At 44.1% G+C, this 23,908-nt stretch overlaps 1 protein-coding gene across 1 annotated transcript in view; it reads right to left on the bottom strand.

The window, feature by feature from the left end:
* Positions 1 to 1,441: 1,441 nt before the first annotated feature.
* The window catches only part of Gramd2b (GRAM domain containing 2B), a 62,744-nt gene continuing 40,277 nt past the window's right edge, over positions 1,442 to 23,908 (bottom strand). Inside the window, exons 4-14 of the mRNA XM_036204908.1 lie at positions 22,535 to 22,601; positions 20,634 to 20,737; positions 16,692 to 16,787; positions 13,686 to 13,757; positions 13,511 to 13,591; positions 10,369 to 10,480; positions 9,631 to 9,753; positions 8,977 to 9,064; positions 7,757 to 7,861; positions 7,084 to 7,177; positions 1,442 to 2,021 (exon numbers count right to left, since the gene is read on the bottom strand). Of these exons, the coding sequence (XP_036060801.1) occupies positions 1,980 to 2,021; positions 7,084 to 7,177; positions 7,757 to 7,861; positions 8,977 to 9,064; positions 9,631 to 9,753; positions 10,369 to 10,480; positions 13,511 to 13,591; positions 13,686 to 13,757; positions 16,692 to 16,787; positions 20,634 to 20,737; positions 22,535 to 22,601 (984 nt within the window). The 3' untranslated portion in view covers positions 1,442 to 1,979. The remainder of the gene's footprint in view (positions 2,022 to 7,083; positions 7,178 to 7,756; positions 7,862 to 8,976; positions 9,065 to 9,630; positions 9,754 to 10,368; positions 10,481 to 13,510; positions 13,592 to 13,685; positions 13,758 to 16,691; positions 16,788 to 20,633; positions 20,738 to 22,534; positions 22,602 to 23,908) is intronic.

The raw sequence follows: 23,908 nt of genomic DNA, 5'->3' as shown, positions 1-23,908 counted from the left end.
GGGTATGGCATGTGCTTTTAATCCCAGTACTTGGAAGGCAGAGGTAGACAGACCTCTGTGAGTTAGAGGATAGCCTGGTCTATAAAGCAAGTTCCAGCAAGAGCTACATAGTAAGACCTTCTCTCAAAAAATATTCCTACACGTAAAACCGATTTTGACTTGATTATTGCCTTAAGATGAACGTCTAGGTGGCAGGGCACGAACAGTGGGACCAGTGAGGTCCTAGGGGATAAAAGTGCTTGCAAAATAAGCCAGACAATCTAAGTTTGATGCCTGGAAGTTGTGGTTTAGAGAGAGAACTGACTCCTGAAAGTTGTTCTCTCTGACCTCCTGCACACACATGCACAAACACACACACACACATGTACAAACACACACACACACACACACAGATAAAATTAAAAAAAAAAAAAAAAAAAAAGAACATAGTACCCATTACGAGGGAAACTACTTGCCCAATAAAGTTGTGTTTTCGTGGCTTTTTTGTACCCACACTGGCGCCTTTTCTTCGGTACTTTCAGTCTCGTGAATGAAGCAGGCAGGGATGGCAAGCTATCTTATCTGAGGCCAAACACCTCATAAAATGTCAATCATACCCAGGAAGCAAACACTTGTCTCCTGATGTCAAAGCTCATTTACTTTCCTTGACATCATTATACCCCAAAAAACTTAAAAGTTTTTTTTTTTTTTTGACTTTTGAAATAAATCCTCCATGGTGGTGATGAATATGAAAGTCACACTGTGGAGGTGAGGACCTTTAAAAGGCACAGCAAGTCTGAGCCAAAAGAACTGACAAACGCAGGAAACAGTTACGTAGAGTCCTTTAGCCAATGAGTATTTATTAAAAGCCAGTGCACCAGGCACAGTTACCCAGTAGGCTGACAAAATACAAATGATGTAACCAATCCACTTATTAGCTTCTCTGATTAAACAAAATACATTTCATAGAAATGATTATAAAACGCATTGCAGATAGAATGTTTTACACTTACAGATCTTACGGTACCCTAAATAATTATTAATACAAAACATCCAACCCATACTGTAAGTAAAGTTAGCAAACCACCACTTATTGCTTTATTGTAGGAGAGAGACAGTCAATTACCATGCTGAAATGGGATTTAGAGTCCAACACAGACTGGCTCAAAGCTGCTACCGTGGTCTACCTAGAATCTCAGAAACAGCACTTCCCGTCACACAGGAAACCACTATTGCAACTTTTGCCTTAAGAATTAGTTGTGGTTTCAGAGTGAATCTAATTCAGTACTTCAGTCTCCCACCTCGAAGATTCCTGATCGGAAGTGGGGGAGAATCACTCCAATTAAGTACCGGTCCCGGGGAACAAAACAGCCCAATACAGATGCAACCTTTAATTCACTTTGCCAGACATGCTCACAAAACTAAAATGAAAAACTAAAACTCATAGACAAAAGAAATCAGAACATAAGCACAGAAGGGGGAAAAAAAACCCAACAAAAAACAAAAAAAGAGACCAAAATGCAGGTGTCTGAAGCAAGCCTGTTCATCTGGAAATATTCACTGCCTTCTTGGAGGCTCGTGGCTAATTTAAAGGGCCATGTTGAGTTTGTTGGTATATGGCGTACCCTTAGGTCTGAAGGTTGGTTGGGATGGGCGAAGGGAGCCGAGAGGAGGCTGGGGAGGGCTGAAAAGCATGGAGTGCAGTGTGTACTGACCATCACCATAACTCTCGAGCTACAGGTGTCCTCCAGGACCTTGCTCACCTCCCGAGATGGGTCTGTTTTCTTCAGGCAGCAGCAGAGACAAGGTCAACTTTTATTGCACAAAAGCAAAACCATTCCCTTTCCCCCTTTCCTGAGCTGGAGAGCTCCAAGTGCAAACACATCTGGATTCTCAGCCTCTTGCGCCTCTGGCCAGCAGGGGGCGCACAGCAGACTCTCTCGGGAAGCACCTTCTTCAAGGGAAAACGAGGTATTATGTTGGCCCCAGCATCTGGTCACTCAGTCACCGTTCTCAAGCAGCTTTTGTAAGTTGTTTTGTATCTTGAAACAATAAAAGAGATGCTGTTGTTATAAATTACAATATGTATCTTAAAGGTCTATTTGCTACGGCTGGGAAGTGCTGGACCTTATTCTACCCAGAATAAAAAGCTATGAGGATGTTAAATTTAAATATACAGCTCTGCCCTGCAGTTTTAACTAGCGTCATAATGTTTAGCAATTCTATTACACATTGCTATGCATAACATCCACAGAAGACTGGCTTCCAGAGAGACCAACTACGTCATATGTTTGGACCTCAAGACTACAGTCCGTGGTTGGGCATTAAAATGTTCTCGGGAAACACAGAATAGGCGAGTTTTAAAGAATCCAGAGCAAGGGATTCTGAACAACTATTAGATAGGCATAGTGAACCCTGTGGATCAAAAAAAACCAATATTCTTCTACAGCCTGGTATTTGTGTCCCCCAACACAACTCAGGGTGAAATGGAACCCCCAAAGTCCTATGCTGATGGTACTGTAAGGTGGGGCTGTGCTCATCATGGCGTTGATGGTTTGATAAGAAGAGACAACCCGCTGGGCGGTGGTGGCACACGCCTGCAGGTGGATCTCTGTGAGTTCAAGGCCAGCCTGGTCTACAAAGCGAGTTTCAGGAAAGGTACAAAGCTACACAGAGAAACCATGTCTCAAAAAACAAAACAAAACAAAACCAAAATGAGACACCCCTGGCAGCAAGCTCTCTCTGTCTCATCATGGAGCTCCCATCTGCAGGAAGTCCTCCACTAGGAATGCTCTCCCTACTTTGACCCTCTCGGCCTCCAGAACTGAGAGCTTAATCTACCCCTCCTCTTTATAAATTACCCAATTTGTAGCATTCAGTGAGAGCGCTGCATAACTAAGACACTGCTTGGAGGAAGTCTATGACATCCTACAGGCGTGTTCAGGGTGAGCAAAAAGAAAGGGCCTCTCGCACGTGTGTGTAGGCACTCATGTGTTTTTGCCTTGACCATGCCACCACATACACAGGCTGGGTCTACATCTGACACTGAGTGTGAGAGAGGATGAGTTACAGAACCGTGTGTGTACACAGGTAACAAGTGATAGAGTAAGAATTAAAAACAAAAATATGACTCCAATTTATGTTCTTCTTACTACGTCATTCTACCATGAATGCCACTTCCAGCCCTAAGAAAATAATTATTTCTTAACCTCTGAGCCATCTCTCCAGGCGGAAAATAATTATTTCTTTACCCATAAAAAACATTCCTGGGGGGAAGGGGCTGCTGGAGAGATGGCTTAGTGAGTAAGAGAACGTTTTTTGCTCTTGCAGAAGACCTGGGTTTGGTTCCAAGCACCCATATCAGGTGTAACTCCAGCTCCAGGTGACTTAATGCCTCCTCTACCCTTAAGGGGCACTTGCTCACATGTGGTGTACATCCATACATTTAGGCAAACACTCATACACTAGAAGAGACAATTTGATTGATTGATTGATTGATTGATTGATTGACTGAGACAGGGTTTCTCCATGTAGTTTTGGAGCCTATCTTGGAACTTGCTCTGTAGCCCAGGCTGGCCCCCAACTCACAGAGATCCACCTGCCTCTGCCTCCCGAGTGCTGGGATTAAAGGCGTACACCACCACCACCCAGCTCCAAATGACAAATTTTAAAGCATTCTGAGCTGGGGAGATGGCTCAGGGGATGTCACAGCTAGCTTCACCTTGCCACAAATTTAGAGACACCTGGGAAAAGGGAACTTCAGTTGAGGAATTGCCTCCATCAGACTGGCCTGCAGCCCTGTCTGTGAAACATCTTCTTAATTGCTAATTGATGGAGGAAAGCCCAACTCAGAGGGCAGTGCCATTCCCAGGCAGGTGGGCTTGGGGTGTATGAGAGAAGTAACTAAGACCCGAGTTCCCAGCACACCCAAATGGTAGCTACTGTCTTTAACTCCAGTTTTGAGGTGTGTGTGTGTGTGTGTGTGTGTGTGTGTGTGTGTGTGTGTGTGTCCAACTCCCTCTTCTGGCCTCTACATGCATGGTATACATGAGGTGCAAATACATACATGTGGTCAAAACATTCAGATACATAAAATAAAAATTTTTTTAAATCTTTAAAAAAAAATTGGGGGATGGGGAGAGGTGCTCAGTGGGTCACAGTGCTTGCTGTTTTGCAGAGATCCTGGTGTCAGTTTCTAGCACCCACATAGTGGCTTCCAACTGTCTGTAACTCCAGTTACAGGGGATCTGATACTCTCCTCTGGTGTCTCTGGGCAGCATGCCCACACACGGTGTTCTTATATACACGCAGGCAAAATAGTCATACACATAAAATAAAATAAGTCTTAACAAAGCGAGAAGGCAAGGGAACCGAGCAAACCAGTAGGCAGCTCTCCCTCCTCCATGGTCTCTGCTTCAGCCCCCGCCTCGGCTTCCTTGGATGACGGACTGTCAGCTGAAAAGCCCACTACTCCCCAAGCTGCTATTGGTCAGGGTTTTATCAGGGCAGCAGATAAGCAAAAGAGGACGGTGGACCTGTATCATTTGGCCTGTGACCATCACAAAGGCCCTGCAGTAGTTCTCAACTCTAGGCTAGGCATTTAGGGGCCAGTTCTGACTGTCAAGCCTGACAACCTGAGTTTAATCCCTGGAACCCATGCCGACTCCCACAAACTGTCCCCTGACTTCCACGTGTGCTTTGTTACGGTATGACGCATAGTGCACACTCATACACACACAAATAAATGTGGAAAAAAGAAAAAAAAAAAAAAAAAAGCAAACAGTGCCAGGGGCAGTGGCAGCACACGCCTGTAACCCCAGCACTCGGGAGGCAGAGGCAGGTGGATCGCTGTGAGTTCAAGACCAGCCTGGGCTACAGAATGAGATGCAGGAAAGGCGCCAAAACTACACAGAGAAACCCTGTCTCAAAAAACAACAACAAAAACCTCAGTAGCCAATAAATACATCAAATGCTGATTTTCAGGAGTATTAGAAAATATAAATAGGGGTCACAGAGATGGCTTGATGAGTATACTTGCAGTTCAAGTTTATTGAACCCCAGCTCTGTTCCTGGAACCCACTAAAGAAAGAACTGACTCCCCAAAAGTTGTCCTCTGACCCCTATATGTGTTCAGGGGCCCGTGTGTACACACTCCTTATACCCTCTCACATCCCATAATAGTAAATAGAAACTATAACAAAAATTCACGATGGGATTCAACTTCAGTGTCAGGAGTCAGCATGGTGTGACTGAAAGGCAGCTAACGGGGGACATCTGAGGGCTGACTTCACGGGACTTGAGGGGCAGGGGGAGGGGGGTCACCCTCGGTTTCCTGTGAACGTGACTGAAAGGGCAGCAATGACCATGAACAGAAACAGGGGAGCAGAGCTGAGGACTGACCCTGAGGCTTAGATATGACCCGTCTCCGACAGCAGAAAAGAATTGCTGCAAACAGCCGAGTCACGTCTCGGGATTTCCCACAGTGTATTTGGGCCTTTTCATTCCCGGGCTGTGCTAGGCAACTGCTCAGCCACCCCTGGGGACATTTGGGCCCAAATCTACTTTTTACAGACTCTGCTTCGGGATGCGAGTGGTCTCCTTTCATTTCTACCAGTCTCCCCAGCTGCCCAGCTGGGCTGGGTCTGAGCCCTACACAGACATGCCAACTGTGGATGGTGAACAAATCCTTCTGTGGCGTCCTGGCAGGGCCAGGCAGGGGAGGAGGGAGAAAGGCCAGGCCAGGCCAAAGGATTCTGTGGGCATCTGATCCAAAGAACAGCATTTACAAGTCAGAATGAGTAAAACTGAAAAACAACAGTGACCCCGCTCTGGAGAGCCGCAGGTAAAGGACTAGGGTAAAACCGAAGGAGATTCGAAAGGTCTGGACCGTGTGAAAGGAGAAGAAGTAAACCTTGATAATTAGGTGTATCTCCAGGATAGTTATGAATGGTCTCCTCCTCATTCATCCTCTTACCGTCTCAAATCTACGAATGAAGCTAAGGACAGGCCCGACCCAGGGAAGGTACTTTGGAGACAGAAGCATATGAGCGGGAAATGAGAGGCAGGTTTATTTATTGTTAGGATGGAACCACGCCTTCTCGAGTGCTAAAGACACTTTCTACTACTGGGCCAGTCCTAAGCAGAAGACCCCCCACCCCCAAGACAAGGTTTCCTCTTTGTAGCTTTGGCTGTCCTGGAACTCACTTTGCAGACCAGGCTAGCTAGAACTCAAGAGATCTGCCTGCCTCTGCCTCCCAAGAGCTAGGATTAAAGGCATGTGCCACCACACCCAGTCTTTTTTCTTAAATGATTTTACTGATTATTTCATTTTATGTGCATTGGTGTTTTGTTTGCATATATGTCTGTGTGAGGGTGTTGGATACCTTAGAGATGGAGTTATAGACAGGTGTGAGCTGCCATGTGGGTGCTGGGAATTGAACCCACGTCCTCTGGAGGAGCAGTTAGTGTTCTTAACTGCTGAGCTGTCTCTGCAGCCCTGAAAGCAAGCAGTAGACTTCTAACCACAACTTGGCCAGTGGTTCAAATTTCAGGTCCCCAGATAACAGCCTTCTACCTCTGACACCTGGAGCAAAGTAATTTAAAACTTTATTTATTCCTTATGAGCCAAGGTAGGGACAGGGATTAGACAGTGTTTTGTGTGAGCTGTGAGTCTGCTCTGTGGCTAGTCAGTAGTTTCTAGTTAACTCCCAAATGCATTCCTGCATGACCCCAGTGTCACTGATCACTTACCAGGGGTCTCATGTCCAGCCAGGGACACCAATGATAGACCAACTAAATCACTGTTTTGTGGTGAGATTAAATTCTGTTAAGTTCTGTTTGTTTATGGAAATAAAAGAGGCCAGTAGCAGCCGAGTGGTGGTGGCAGTGGCGCACAACTTTAATCCCAGCATTCAGGAGGTAGAGCCAGGCAGATCTCTATGAGCTGAAGGCCAGCCTGGGCTACAAAATGAGATCCAGGACAGGAACCAAAAATACACGGAGAAACCCTGTCTCGAAAAGTCAAAAAATAAAATAAAATAAAATGCCAGTAGCAATTGAAAGGAACTACCAGATTGCTCCTGTGCCTGAGAAAAATCAACTTACCTTTTCTAATTTCACTATGTTAGCTGTAAGTTCTTGGCAGAGGGCCTCCACATTTAACTGTACTGGTGATCCCAGGCCCGATGGGACTGTCTGCCTGTAAAGAAAAAGAGAAACATCATTAAGAGCAATCCCAGCAAAGACAGGCATGGAATGTTATTTCTGAACAGGAGACTATAGGGTAGAAGAGAGGACCAGCATCATTTTGCCTGTAACTGTCACAAAGGCTGGGTAGTAATTTCTCTGTGTAGCTTTGGAGCCTCTCCTGGAACTCACTCTGTAGATCAGGCTGGTCTCGAACTCATAGAGATCTGCCTGCCTCTGCTTCCCCAGTGCTGGGTTTAAAGGCGTGCGCCACCACCGCCTGGCTTACTGCCATTTTCTAAAGATAAAGGTGTATGGTGTAAGGCCAGGGTCACAACCATCATCTTAGGACAATTAGCAGAATAACATTTGGCATGTTTCTTGTAGTATTACTGGAGACGTTGACAGCAGCACAGGAATCATGCAAGGTTAAGTCACTCAGTCCTGGACCCTTCAGCCTCTTTACATCCCCAGTGCACACCCAGCTGAGTGCTTCGTACAGAACGTATTCTCAGTGTCTCCTAGGAAGGACTCTAAACTTAGGTCAACTGTTACACCAATCGGAAGAGCAAGCACTGGGAAGCTATCTTACCCAGTACTGTAGGGATCCACAATGGATGTCAGGGATCCCAGGCGCTCCTCCAGAGCGTTAATTCTGTATCTCATGTAGAAAGTGGAGGCGATCAGTGCACAGACACTAGAGGGAGGTAACAAGAAATTTCCAGTATGTTAATGGCCAGGAACCGATGTTTAAAAAACAATGAACTTGGAGCCATTTTTTTCCACTTTGGGAGCATTTTCAAAAAGAACCAAAGGCTTAAGAGACTTTGGGCTAAGTTGAGGGGCTGGAGAGACGGCTCAGCAATTGAGAACATTTGCTGCTCTTCGAGAGGACCTGAGTTCAGTTCCTGGTACCTACAGCCAGCTGTAACTCCAGTCCAGAAAATCCAATGCCTTCTTGTGGCCTCCATGGGCACCAGGTGTGCATGTGGTGTATAGACATACATGCAGGCAAAACATTCAAATGAAGTAAAAAACAGAAAAATAATAATAAAGAAGAAAATAAAAGAAAACAAACAAGCAAAAAAAGAAAACGGGTTGGTACTTATTATGAAACTTATACTAAGGAGACTCAAAATGCTGTCACCTAAGTCCTTAAAGTGCAAAAATCAGCCATTTCTACAGGATTAAGGCCACACCCAAGCCGGATGGCTAAACCGAAGCTCCTTTTTGGCACTCTCTTACTCTGGTCTGGGAGCCTGAGTAGAGAGCAACAAACCTTGTTCCCTGGAGAATCACAAATTCCTTGCTTTAATGGGAACCAGATGAGCATGTCTATTCCCCTCTGGTATGAAAGACACCCTAGAACTGAACTGGATCTTCTCAAAAAAGCAATTGGTTATAGACTGGAAGCTGATGAAAAGTTAAAAAAAGTCTGTGCCTAAGTTGTCAGTAAAGATGGTTGATATCTTGCTACAGATGGATGACATCTTGAAGATATTTTGGCTTCCGTTCAGAAGAAGTTGAACACACAGAAAAATAAATGAGCAAGACAGAGACGCTTCAGAAATTACTGACTGTTGCTCAGGACTCAGTTCTGTGGCAGACTCAGCACAATCATTATGAATAGCTAACCTAAGCCTGAGGGAAAGGAAAAAAAAAAAAAAAAAAACGCCCAAGAAGGAAATGGAAAGTGCCAAGAAAAATATGTGGGTTGAGTCAGCACAACGACTCTTGGCAACGTGAAGAGATTATTCATCTGCAAAACTGGATCATTTGCATAAACCACTTACAGAAAACATATCAACTTACACAATTGCATAGAATATAAGAATATGGCGGAGAGCTGGACATTTCTGAGACGTGACTTTAGGCAAAATCCCAATAGTTTCTGACTGACCTGTTGAGTGGAAACCAAAACAGCAGTAAGTCAGCACCCCAGCATACTTCTTTCACTTAGCAATATTTCAACAGGGAAGAGGTACATGAGATGCGGTCGTTCCCAGGTGGAAGAGAAAGTATTAGCAGAAGCCTCCTCCTTGGTATTTTAACCAGTAGGTTCATTTTTTCCCCCAAGTCATTTCATCTAATAATATATATTTGAGAGGATTTTTTTCTGCCAAGTATTGTACTGGGGGGGGGGGAGGTCAATAGAACAATGGAATACCATTATCATTATTGTTATTAATTATTATTATTGTTATTTATTATTATTATTATAGTTAATAAGTAAGAAACAAGTCAGTAACGAGTTTTACCGCCAATTTTTGGTTTATAATCTCAAATTTGTGAATAATGTGGCAACTTCCACGGTGACCCCTGGTAAAGCCCAGAACCAGGAACTACTTATTGAACACATAAGTGGGAAGGGAGGGACCATGAGAGGCAATCCCAGCGGGAAACACAGGGGCTCTTTACGTGTCAACCAACAGGAATCTCCTGCCCACCAACAACCCTGCTCCTCACCATGCGCAGGCAGGCTCTTAGCTTTTCCATCAGGGGCTCTGTTCCCGTGGGCATCTGTCCGAGGTGGTTTTGTTTCACCCTTGGTGACATTCAGAAGCGTCTGAGACTCGGTCACGTGGAAGTCTGTCAGGAAAATGAGGCAAGGTCAATTCGCTCCCCAATATATTCAAAAAATCATAGGATCAGCTACAAAGCCCATGTGTGGATCTCTCATGAGTGGGATGTGGTGCCTGTAGACTGAAGCCCAACGTTCACCAAGAAATAAAATGATGCAAGGAAGCTGAGGTGGCATCCACAGACAGTATCGCTGACTCCTACTGTTACTATTACTGAAATAGGTGAGAAACCTCATGTTGATCTCTCTCAGCCACCGTAGCATGTCAGTGTAAGAGATGCCTGTTAAATATGGACAGAGGAGATGGATTTTGCCGTGGAGGCTATTCTCTCTCTCTCTCTCTCTCTCTCTCTCTCTCTCTCTCTCTCTCTCTCTTTTTCCTTCCAGAGCTGAGGATCGAACCCAGGGCTTTGAGCTTGCTGGGCAAGCGCTCTACCACTGAGCTAAGTCCCCAAGCCCGAGGCTATTCTCTTATTAGGAACCTTTCCCCCAGTTTTCCTTTGCAACTGTCAACTGGGAAGAAAAGGATGGGTCTTGTTTTTCTTATTTGTTTGTTTAAGGTGGGTGAGGGGAGGGTGTTTCGTGGGGCATGGAACTTGAATCAGGACATGATTTCCCCAGACCTCGGGAGTTCTCGGATTCCGGAGTCTGCGAGCCGGAGCTGCTGTACCCTTCCATGTCTTGCCTCCGTTGTCGAACCACTCCATCCAGGTCTGAGAATTCATCGTTGAAATCCTGAGGGGGAGACAATGACGTGAGGAGACAGGCAGGCCTTTGTAAACCCGAGCCCTCTGGCTTAAGCTTGACCCATGAAATATGAAAATGAAGCACGGGTTACCACCCGCTACAGGACTTTCCTAACCTGGGAGTATCTGGTTACGGAAACCGAGATTCTTCAGCATGGTTAGAGTTCCCCTAAGAAACAGCACAGGGCTTGTTTGAAACAAATATCTAGAGGAAATCACTGGCTGGCTGGTGAGAAATGGCTAGTGAGAGGCTGAGAAGTCTCAGCAGTACTGTGCCCAACATCTGACTGCTGCAGACAGCAGAAGAGAAGAGCAGACAGCTCCAATCCGTTCAAATATGTAAACAAAAACGTTGCAAATTATAATAAAAAAAAAATGACAGTGGGCACAGCAAAGAAAAAATACTGTTGGCAAATCAAACCAAGAAAAGAAAAAGCTGCAACCTTTTAAATTAGATCCAATCAGGGTCGGCTAAGGTACAGAGGGTAGGAAGAAGATGTGAGAAAAGGTCACGCAGTTTTAATTCCCATTTCCCAGGCTTCCCTGAAGTGCTAAGGCCTAGGGAGACGCATAGTGTTCCCAGCTGGCCCTGGCAAAGGCAGAATGAGGCTGAGCTCTTAACTGTTGAGCTGCCAATTGGAAAAAGACTCATCTGGTAAGCAAATGAGCAGCTTCTGTGTTTGAGCTTTGTGTTTGTGGTCTTTGGGTCATCCCAACATTCATTAGATTCCTTATAATGATCTATAGGGTGAAAATTTGATTCATTGATTGATTTATACTTAATTTAATGGTTTGAGACAGGGTCTCCATCTATCTCAGGCTGGTCTCCAAGTTCCAAGGTAACTGAGGATGACCTTTAACCCTGGACCCTCCGGCCTCGACCTCGACAGGTGTGTGCCACCATGCCTGTTCCGTTTGGTGCTGGGGACAGAACCCATGGCTTTGTGCACGCTAGGCTAGCACGCTCCCAACTGAGCTACAGCCTAGTCTGAACAGTGAAAAACTTTAGTCTCTTCAACGTACTCCCGACTTACTGAATGCTCATCGTGTACAGGGCAGTGTGCGAGCCACCTTACACACATGTGTACGGCCATATGGTGAGCTCAGCTAGTGTTACAATGGATGAAAGAAGAGGATCAGAGTGGAAGGAACTTCCCTGAGGATGGACTCCAGCTGGGTGGGCTCAGACTGGAAACCATGTTTGCTAAAGTCTAACTCATTGTGTGTGTTCTGTACTGCCCACCTTTCCCCTCCCTGTGCTGTGGATCATTCTGATGGCTTTATGGAGATGGAGATCTACCCTCACTTGAGAAGCATCAGTAAATGCAGTCATGTGATATATAGCCTTTGTGGGTTTTGTTTGTCATAATGATTTTAAGGTCCATCTATACGGTAGCATGTATTAACACTTCAATTCCTTTCTATGAGTGGGTAATATTCCACTGTATACTGCTGTGGGATGTTCTGTATGTCAAATGTGTTGCTCTGATTGGTTAATTATAAATAAAACACTGATTGGCCAGTAGCCAGGCAGGAAGTATAGGCGGGACAAGCGGAGAAGAGAATTCTGGGAAGTGGAAGGCTGAGGCAGAGAGACATTGCCAGCTGCCGCCATGACAAGGAAGATGTAAGGTACCAGTAAGCCACAAGCCACGTGCAAAGATAGGTTAATAGAAATTGGTTAATTTAAGATATAAGAACTAGATAACAAGAAGCCTGAGCCATTAGGCCAAACAGTTTAAATAATATAAGCATCTGAGTGATTATTTTATAAGTGGGCTGTCGGACTGCTGGGCTTGGCGGGACCTGGAGAGAAAACTCTAGCTACAGTATACAATATTAAAGACATCCCATCCATTAGTTAAAGGATGTCAGGGTTTCATCCTACTTTGGGGCTATTATGAAAAATACTGCTACAAACATTCCTTTTTGTTTTTGAGACAAGGTTTTGTTATGTATTCTAGTGTGGCCTATGTAGTCCAGTCTGGCCTAAACCTCATAGCAATCCTCCTGTCTTAGCCCCCCAAGTACTGGGATTGCTGGTGCATGCTGCCACACCCAGATAAACTTTCCTGTTTGAATTTTTATGTGAACATGTTTTAATTACACTAGTTTTTCAAAATGCAAAAGAAGATTCATTGAGGTTGAAACTTGTTTTTGTTTTTGTTTTGTTCTGTTTTCTCTGTATAGCCCTGGCTGTTCTGAAATTCACTGTGTAGACCAGGCTGGCCTCAAACTCTGAGATCCACCTGCCTCTGCCTCCTGAGTGCTGGGATTAAAGGTGTGTGCTACCACCACCCAGCTGAAACTATGGGTTTGTAATTCCTTGACTTAAGGCAAACATTTATCAATAATTAGTGTGGGGTCAGCGGTTTATATGATATTGTTAGACCTGTCTTGGAAAAACACATTTCTATTATAGGTAGACATCATGTACAAATGGGAGATACACTGGAGGTGTTCACTGTGGTCTACAAAGCCTAAGGGAACCGTAATAGCTTTATACCTGTGACCTGAGCATAAGAGCTTTGCCTAGTCATTTCTGAGTTTGCCCATCTTTTCTAAGCTAAACTCTTGGAAGGCGAGAATTAGTTTTAATTTTCCCTGGCTTCTGATGGTGTACACCAGTATAGTACCCTGAATGGACCTTTGTGGCTCTCTTTAGAGGAGCATTGTGTCTGGAATGTAGCTTAGTGGAGAGTGCTTGGCTAGCATGCATGAGGGCCTGGGTCTGACTCCCAGCACCACACACAACAAGACCGGCAAGCAAGCGAGAAGCAAGGTCTTAGGTACCTCTGGTCTCGCTATCACACTTCTCCGTAGAATAACCTATAGATTACTAGAAAGTTAGTGGCCTCCTTTGGATCCTCTGCTTCTGGAGAGAGAAGCTGTGCGCTGCAGCTGTCCCCCAATTACACTGGTCATGAGTTCTTCCCAAGCCCTGGCTGTGATGTGAGCAGAGGGTAGCTGTGGCTCCATCTTTTGCTCGTGCATTTAGATCATTACTTAGATGGCTTACCAGAGGCAGAGATGAAGGGCGATCTGCTCGGAAACTATTTTCAGCAGAAGACGGGTTGGGACTGTTACCCACACTAGTGTTCTGAAATCACAGGAGTAAAATGAAAATCCAGATCAATTACAGAGCTTAGGAAATACCGAAGAAAGGCAGCATAGAATTCTGATGTCACACGCACCTCCAAGTGTCCACACACAGATTTTAGCAGTTTGTATGTTGAGTCTCTGGAGAGTAAGGAGACAAATATGTACTGGAAAAAAAAGTGCAATCAAGAGTTTAGAGTTAAAAAATAACTTGTCACGTAGGTTTTGTGTTTTCTTACAAATTTTTAAATTACATTTAGTGTTGGGTGTATGTGTGCAAGCACAAGCACTCATATGTGTGCCATGGTGTCCCTGTGGAAATCAGAGGATAACTGTTTCCACCATGTGGGTCTTGAAGGTTGAACTCAGGTTATCAGGCTTTGTGGTACACACAAACCTTTACCAACTGAACCACCTTTTTGGCCCCTAGCTTTTATATTTTCAAAAAACAAAGATCATCACTTTTACTATAATCTCATTTTTTAAAATCTGAACATTCAATTTTTTTTTCTTGAATAAAACAAGCACAATCCCCCTTGTGATTTTTTTTTTCTTTTGAGGCAGGGTCTCATGTAGCCCAGGTTGGCATCAAACTCCCTATGCACCCAAAGATGCTCTTGAACTCTCGATTGTTCTGCCTCCACCCGCCAAGGGCACAGATTATAGATGTGCATTCCAGTTTATGTGATGTTGGGGATTGAATCCAGGGTTTCATGCTGCTAGGCAAGCATGCTATCAACGGAACCACATCTCTAGCTCCTTACATCCCACTTATTGTAGTAATAAAATCCCCCAATTGAATTTAAGCACAATAAAAAAAAAAAGTGGAGCAAAATGAAAGCTCCCAAAGGATGACATGGGTATCCCCTAAAAGCATAGATGGGAGGGCAGGACACTAAGGCAAGTCTGGTGGTACAGGCTGGGTCCTCCAAAGTCCCCTCCCCTCCCGAGTGTTTTGTTTCTAAAGGTATTTTGTGATTCCTGGAGGAGGCCTGCGTTATTTGTTCTGACCTAGATTTCTGTAGAATACTTCCCAGCAGCTCTAACAGGGTAGTTCATTTTCATGGCACTTCTAGATTCTTCCTTGTACTAATATGGACATTCCTCACCCTACCCTATTCCCCCCCCCCCACAGGATGCTTGTGAGTTAAGGGGAAAAAAAATAAAAATCAAAGCTAGCCAAATATTTTTAATCAAATGACATATGGAAAGATTTTACTTCTGTGTAAATGATACATCTATAAGATTTGAAAATCTCCTTGTGTGTGTCATGGATCTTTTCAGACTGAATTTGAATGATTCCGTTCATTGACCACCAAGATAATGATGCAACCTCCAAGTCAGCATCATTGCATTCCAGAGTAGTGGGGCGCTATGGGCTCTGGCACTGGACAGATCTAGGTGCAAAGTCTAGCTCTGATGTACACTGGCAAAGATTAAGTGCTTGATAGCTATTTGTATCAAAAAAATAGGCGTGTTAATTTGTTTTTTAGTTTATCAGAATCTATCTATCATCTATCTATCTATCTATCTATCTATCTATCTATCTATCTATCTATCATCTATTTTGATCATTCATCTATCTTACTACATAGTCCAATCTGACCTCAAACTTATGATTCTCCCAGTCTGTTCCTAAGAACAGAGCTCACAGATACACACACTTGGCCAGAACAGCTGTTATTTTTCCTTCTTACCCATACTCCGTTATCTAGTGTGGTTAGAAGGTGAAGGTAGCTTTTATGCTTTCATGAAAATAACAGGTGAAACAAATGTCTAAGTGGAAAGGTTTCTGGCTGTGCAGGTTAGGGCAGCACAGTTCAGGAGTTACTCCAGCACCTTGGTATAGAAGAGAGGCTGTGTGTGTGTGTGTGTGTGTGTGTGTGTGTGTGTGTGTGTGTGTGTGTAGAGGTCAGAGGATAACTTGCTGGACTCAGTTCTCTCCTTCCATCACTTGGGTCCTGGGATAGAATGCAGATCTTTAGGCTTAGTGGCATGCCTGGTTTACATGTGGGTTAGAAAGAACTCTAATTAATTAATTAATTGTGTAGAGGTGTGTGTGTGTGTGTGTGTAGGCCTGTGAGACTGGGGACCAAACTTAGGCTGTCAGGCTTTTGTCAGTCCCTTAATTGGTGAGCCAGGTCCTCTCTCTCTCTCTGTCTCTCTCTCTCGTGTTTTTTAACACAAGGCCTCTCTGTAGTCCTGGCTGTCAATGGAACTCACTATCTAGGCCAGGCTGACCTTAACCTCACAGAGATCTGTCTACCTTTGCCTCCCAAGTGCTGGGATTAAAGGCATGCACTACCACACCCAGCCCAAGCTTTTTCTTTTTCCTTTTTAAACTTAGTTGTTTTTTTAAAAAGATTTAATTAATTAATTTATTTATTTATTAATTTATTATGTATACAGCATGTATGACTGCAGGCCAGACTTATTTATTTATTCATTCATTCATTCATTTATTTATTTATTTATTATGTATACAGCATGTATGAGTGCAGGCCAGAAGAGGGCGCCAGATCTCATTACAGATGGTTGTGAGCCACCATGTGGTTGCTGGGAATTGAACTCAGGACCTCTGGAAGAGCAGCCAGTACTCTTAACCTCTGAGCCATCTCTCCAGTCCCTAAATTTAGTTTTAATCTACTATTATTATTAGTGCAAGCATGCATATGTATGAAGTATGTGTGGCCGTGAGTGCTACAGTGCACACATGTAGAGGGTAAAGCACTATATTTGGGAGTTAGTTCTTTTTCCACTGAGGGATCTGGGGACTGAATGCTAGTGTCAGGTTTGCAGTTAGCACTCTTATCCACTAAGCCACCCTGCCAGGCTCCTGGATCTTTTTTTTTTTTTTTTTTTTAAATGAATAGATTTCATATCGATGTCAACTGGATGGTTGCAGAAGCATTGTTAGCACACAGTAGGTTCCATACCTTCGACATACTTTCCAGAGTACGTCATTCTGCCCACAATGCACGGTTAATGCTGTTTGCTTTCTGTGCGGTTCCTGTAAACTTGCTATTGAAAAGCATTAAATTATAACCACCACAACAATCACCACAGACAAAGCAAAGGTGGTCCTGCACTGCGGTACTCACCCTGTCTGTGACCGTCGATATGATCAGGGCATTTGGCACCAGAAGGGCGGTTTTGGTTTTCTTTATCAGGGTGACGGAGAAAGCTGGGATAGAGATCTGAAACAGAACCATCCAGTCAACGCCAGCTCAGACTTGACCCACAGCCCTCCAAATCTACATCTGGCTCAAGACACTACCAGCAGGCTTCATGAAAAACTGAATCTGGGAGTGCTGGGAACATACCACTGAGCTGTTCAGATGGGGTTTCCAAAGCCACAGGGCACAGCTGGGGAGCTCCAGACATGGTAACAGAACAAATATTTGCCCTGAGGTTCATGCATCAGGGTTCAAGGCTCCGTGGAGGCCTAGGGCTTACAGGATCTGCTCTGGACTTGGTTTTGGGGTTGAGAACAGGTGGGAGGGAAAACATACTGGACAGAAAGTCTTGAACCTGAATTTAGTCACATTACTATATACATGACCTTCTCAACCTGACACGCCATCCAAGCAAAGCTTCTGCCTCCTGATGTATAAGTTCAGACAGCCTTCCTTAATACTCAGAATGTTTTTCGGGATTAAATAAGATAAGGTTCGGAGGACATTCAGTGCTGAATAAAAACTTTCACCAGGTTCCTCATTTGTCTCATAATATCAGAGTTCATTTCTGGCTCAAATAAGAAGTAACAACAATTCTTACTCATCAGGTGAGACTGATCATTTAATTATGTCAATCATGCAAGGCTTAGATATCAGATCCTGAAATCTGTTTGGAGAAATGCATGGCTCATTCAAGGTCCTGTACATCAGAACTTACAAATGTTGGAATCTGAGCTGATCTGATCCAAAATGGTCATTTCCTCCTATATGATAGGCTCTAGGAATATATCGGATGACACAGAGAACAGTGACCACCACTGTTTGGTTTCAAGTGAAAACGACCATATCACCGTGAGCCCTCAAACAGTCTCTCACACATAGGCATGGTTTAAAACAAAAATGATTCGACTTGGTGCATAGGTACACACACTTACTGGAACATGTATTTTATTAAAAAGCTTCATGAATTCTGAAAGAGGTCAGTGGGTCAGTGGGGGAAGAGGAGGGCCTAGGGCTGATTCTGCCAGTTTGAAGGAATAGAAACAATTTTTTTTTTCCGAGACAGGGTTTTTCTTTTTCTTTTCTTTCTTTTTATTACTTTTTAAAGATTTATTTATTATGTATACAGTGTTCTGCCTACATGCATGCTTGCAGGCCAGAAGAAGGCACCATATTTCATTACGGATGGTTATGAGCCACCATGTGGTTGCTGGGAATTGAACTCAGGACCTCTGGAAGAACAGCCAGTGCTCTTAACCACTGAGACATCTCTCCAGCCCCGAGACAGGGTTTTTCTGTGTAGTTTTGGTGCCTGTCCTGGCTCTTGCTCTGTAGACCAGGCTGGCCTAGAACTCACAGAGATCTGCCTGGCTCTGCCTCCAGAGTGCTGGGATCACAGGTGTGTGCCACCACCGCCTGGAAACAACCTCTTAATTTTGAATATCTGCATTCACATTTGGTTCCCTGAGATGAGTTATCCTCTGCTCCAAGGAGTTCTAGGAAGGGAGACTGAAAAATGAGGGACCAATCCCATTTAGATACTTTCCTAAAAGCTATTGTTTTAAAGATTTCTACCCATAAACATTCTCAAGGGCAGGGGATAATTCTGACGTTGAGATCACATTGGAAAAAAGTACTTGAGATCTACTATGATAACAATGATATCAGAATGAGTCTGATTTGGCTACTGAGCAAGTGCCACAAGCACAGAGTGACAAGAGTCCATAAATTCAGGCTTTTCTGAGCCATAAATGACCCAGAAGGAATTTTAATCCTCTGTTCCATGGCTATACAATTATAACCAAATATCTTATGAAATGAAGACCACGTGAGCTTTCAGTGAGACTAGATGGAACATGATATACGCATGTTAATTTTACCGGCATCTGAAAAGCCCTTGCTGGTAACGCGTGTTTTAGGGTAGGCGTTCAGAAAGAGAACAAGCTGGCAGTCTTTAATCTTATTAGATCATGTTGGACTGAGGTCTGTTGACCCTTGAGGGAATTCTGTAAGACCTCTGAAGCCCAAACCTCTCTGACACCATCTTTGGGGTGGGAAGAAACAAACAGACCACTGTCCTGGTTTTCATCCTGTCGCTGCTAATTCTGTCTCCTCTCTCTGGGGATTAGCTGTAGCTCATACAGAAGAAGCCCAAGTGTGTCCATGTATTAAAAGTCCAGGGACACTCCTTTCAGCTTCTTTTTGTCACTGAAGTACATGCACAATTTTCAAACCATTGCTAAATCCCACTAGCTGAAAGCTCACTCACTGCCTTGGTGAACTTATACATTATTAGAAAAGAAAAATCCTTTGTTCAGAATGTCTTCAGTTCCTGGACTCTGACTAGAGACCCAGACTCGCTCTGAATTCAGAGCCATGTTTATCCCACTGAGAAGCAGGACCAGATCCCCCACAGACCCCATGACCAGCTTCTTTTAAATACAATTTATTTATTTTTATTTTATGTGCATTGGTGTTTTGCCTGCATGTATGTATGTCTGTATGAGGGTTTCAGATACTGGAGTTACAGACAGGTATGAGCTATCCTGTGGGTGCTGGGAATTGAACCCAAGTCCTCTGGAAGAGCAGTCAGTGCTATGAACTACTGAGTCATCTCTCCAGCTCTGACCAACTTCTTAAAATCCTGAAATCTAGAGTAATGGAGGACTACTACTTTGCATTGTACTAATTCAGAGAATGCCTCAATTCAAAATATGCCTGTCTAAGAATAACGTATAACAAGCATACATAAAAAGGAACATGAAGTATGCTGCTCTCCAGAGCTAACACCAGCATGATAGAGGATATTCATCATATTCGTTGAGTGGTCCTTATAGGATTACCAATGGCTGTAGGGAGAATGTTTAGATATAGTATATTTATTTCAAAGGGTTCATAACTGGCTACTTTATGGCTATTAAATGGCTTACTCATAATCTCCAAGTACAGTACCTGAAAACTCACTGAGGTCATGCAAAGCAGGAAGGTACTCCTCTGACCTCTGGCTGCCTGAATGAACTGTGCTAGATGGAATGCCATAGTTCACAGGCACGATCGTCTTTTCCTTCTTTGTGGGATAGTTTTAGAAAGCAGGGCCTCGAGAAACTGCTAGTTCCTTCATCACTGAGGCTGTTCTCAAGCTGTGGGTGTCCTGGGTCTCAGCTCAACTTTGTGTTTAACGGAGAATTCAAGGCAGCCACGTTAGAGCATATTTGAGGTCATGGGGCTCTGACTTCCACAGACAAAGCCTTGTACACTCAGGTTCCAGGTCCCTTGTGCCAGCAAGGGTGAGACACTAATTTACAAACCTGTTGTCCTAGAAACTGCTATGGATACAACAAAAGTGGGTGAGTTTTAAAAGTTTATTTTTAAAGAAGGGGTAGTTGTTTGAGGCAGGGTCATATATAGTAGGTTAGGCTCACCTGGAACTCACTTATAGCCCAGCCTGCCGTCAAACTCATGGAAACCCTCCTGCTAGAATTATAGGGTTGAGCCACTACACCCAGCTACATATTTTAGTTTTTAGTGAATGCCTTTGAGATAGATGAGAGCATGTTTCCCAGAAACGCACAAGAACAACTTCAATGTCTCTGATGATATGTGGGTAAAAGGGATTCAGGCCTAAGTGTGGGAGAAGTACAGGGTGATGTGTGTAAGGAAAGGGGGAAGCAAGTGGTGCTTTTGGGGAAGGGAGGAAGTCAGAATCATCTGGAGCATTTAGAGTCATCGAATTTGGAAGCACAAGAAAGGAAACTGGATATAAACTCAGGTCAGGAGGGAAGTAGTTAAATATAGCTAAGTTTAAAGTAATTTCTACTAAAACAGGCAAAGAATACCGTGTTAACCCTTTCTTCTAAACACACCAACCTTAGTGTCTTTTCCAAAGACTTTGGAATGAAAACAAATCCAGTTTTCCGACACGAAGAGCTTTCCTTGGTATAGAATTTCTTTCTGGAGAGCACAGGTAAAGCCTAAGAGACAGGTGGAGCAGCACCATTTAGAATCTCACCAAACTACTATTATTTCCATGATTTCTATTTCAAATAAAAAATTGTCTCTATTTTGGTGACAAAACACACGTTCATACTCCAAAGTCCCATTGTTAGCCACTAAGAAAGGCAGGCCTCTTCAGGGCCAATGCCTCCATTTAATGCAACTCCACAATGGCCTGTCTTGTTTTGTTGTTGGAGAGAGCTCAGCATGACCAGAGATGCTCCTGTCCACCATCTTTGTGACCCTGATTGAGCATGCCCCCAAACATTCACGTCTGTCACTTTAACTTTCAAGCATGTGCTCTGTGAATTTGGGTTAAAGCATGCCCAGAAGTATGTCTGTCCGCCATCTTTCCTTCTTGAACTATGACCTTAAAATGAGCATGCTCAGAAGCATGCCCACCCCCAAAGTGATTTCCTACGTTTCTAGATTCCCAGAATAAAACTCCTAGGCTTGCTTTCTTTGAGGAGGGCATTGCTTTGGAAATAACTCCTGCGCTCTTTATTCACTGCAGGTAATAGATTGTTCCCCATTTTTTAAATTTCTTGCTATACATGTTTTCGCACTTACATACAATATATGAATGTATTTTACTTGGCTACACTATCACTTCTTTATGAGTTTTTTTTTTTTTTTCCTTTTAAGATAAGGTGGTGTTGTGTGGTCCAGGCTAGCCAAGGAGTTCAAATTTTAGACCTGGTTGGGCTCAGACTTGAGAAGCTCCTGCTGTAGTCCTGAGTGCTGGGATTACAGGCACACATCCCCATGTCCACCTCCCGAGTCACCTTTAGCATAATAAAGTTGTCGTGACTAGCACATATTTTTCAATTCAAAGTGTTAGAGACGTTCTATTGTAGAAATGGGAGGAGTGCAAGTCTAATCCCCAGAAACCAAGCATGGTGTTTTCGGGACCTCCTCTATCTGCAACAGTGTGTTACCTGCATGCTAATATAAGCACTCCCGGTCCTCTCTTGCCAAGAGCCTAATGACTCACTGATGATATGATGGTCTCCTTGGGGAAAGAGCACATGACCACACCTTCTGCTGGTTAATGAACAAGTAGATATTAACAAGTAGATACCAAGAGAGGCTAGAGTTGAATCGTGGGTCCTGTGATGAGCCACACGCCCACCCGGCATGCTGGGAAGCTGCTTGGGTGTGACCACTATGCTCTAGACTCCACAGGCATGGATGCTTCTGTACACTGGGGACTATGCTTCCTTTCAGCCTCTTGGGGCAGCCTTTTCTGCCCCAGGCTGATTATCCTAAATCTCAGGATGACTCAGGCACAAACATTTCAGCATAAACAGAAATGGCAAGGACGTCACTGTGGAACCTTCCTGAATGACTGGGTATCACGAGAGCAGGCTGTTCCTTCTGTCTTACGCTCCAGGGTGCTAGTGAGAGGTGAGCGCAGCTGGTACTACTGTCATGGCATGCCCTATACCTTTCAGAAACTTCTTTCTTGATGACCAAGTCTCTGAAATGTGCTTTCCTTCTCCCTATACTGTTCAGACAACTCAAAAACCATTTTTCTAATATAATTCTTATTTGAAGTGTATGCATGTATGTCTGTGTACCATGTTCATGCCTCGTGCCCTTGGAGCCCAGAAGGGGGCACCAATGCCCTGGGACTGGAGTTACAGAGAGTTGTGAGCTGCCATGTGGGTGCTGGGAACTGGACCCAGGTCCTCTGAATCTGCTGAGCCATGTCTCCAGCTCCTTCAGACAGACTTCTAAACATGTAACTTAAACCAATAACAGACGGGACTTACTTTGCCTCAGTGGCTCTTCAGTCGGGACATCAAGAAATAACTTATGAAAGTGCATGTTCGCCTTGTACTGCAGGAGGGCAAAACACAGGCATCAGCACCGTCACCAGAGATTTTTCAACCATCACACCAGTTTAACTACTAATTTTCCAATTCAATCCTTCGGGGAGACACAGGGGACTCAGAATCACATAGGTTCATGTTCCAATACAATGAGCACCTTGCTGGGTGGCCAGCTGAGCATCACATCAGGGCAAAGGTACTCCCGATAAGACAGCAGATGACATTCTAAGGACTTTCACCAGGGAAGGTGCTAGAGCCATACACCCAAGTGCCCTGGGGAAAGCTCAGGGCTTAGAAGCTTTGCACTCAGCTAACCCTGAACTTGACGAAAGCACATGAGGCCAGAGGTAGATGAGCAGGACATAACACTCCAGGGTGGTACAAGTCCCAAGTGTCTGAAAATGGCATCCTTGCAAATTGTACCTGGCTGTACAACTGTGGAGATAATATACATCATCTGCATCCCAACCCCAAGTAGGTAGCACCCCATTCCAGGGTTAGGACACTGTGAATCAGGGATACTGGAGGAACATGACCACAGTGACTGAGAGACAGATCTAGGTCCTTTAGTGACAGGTTGCTCTGCTTCTAGAATGCTCCTGAGAAAATATGTGCTAAGATAGCGGTTCTCAACCTTCCTAATGCTGCCCACCCGTACCATAAAATTATTTCATTGCTATTTCCTAACTGTAATTTTGCTACTGTTATGAATCATAATGTAAATATCTTATATGCAGGATCTCTGACATGTGACCCCTATGAAAGGGTCGTTTGACCTCCAAGGGGGTCACTACCCATAGGTTGAGAACCTCTGTGACAGGAACTCTGGAAAGCAGGTCTTGGATGGTGTGCTATCTGAACCAGCAGAGCTCTCATCTACAAAACCAGACCATCTATTGGCATAAAGAAAGCTCTCAATCGGGCTGTTAAGTCTGGAAAAAAAAGGTAAGGAAAAAGGTTGGAGATATCATAGCACTGGAAGACTAAAACAAGAGGACCATCATGAGTTCAAGGACAGCCTAGGCAGCAGAGTATTGTTGGGGGGAAGGGGTTGGGGAGAAAGGAAGAGGGAAAAAAAATCAATACAGCATGTAAGTACATTATCTGACTGTTGACTGGCCCCCATGGGGGAGGGCAAAAAGCAATCTTTAAAAAAGGCACACCTTGGTAGGGCAGCTGTGGAAACTGAAAATTAAAAAATTAAATTTCATGCCTGTGCCCACTCTTTTGTTTAGTTCTTAGAAGGCACGAGTTCGTGCATTTAGGGGAGACGTGTACAACAACAAACCGCCGGACACTGGGGTCAGGGGTCTT

This window comes from Onychomys torridus, chromosome 13 (assembly GCF_903995425.1).
Source record: "Onychomys torridus chromosome 13, mOncTor1.1, whole genome shotgun sequence".
Taxonomy (NCBI): Eukaryota; Metazoa; Chordata; class Mammalia; order Rodentia; family Cricetidae; genus Onychomys; species Onychomys torridus.
Note: the sequence above shows the minus strand (reverse complement) of the source record. Positions and strands in the feature narration are given on the sequence as shown.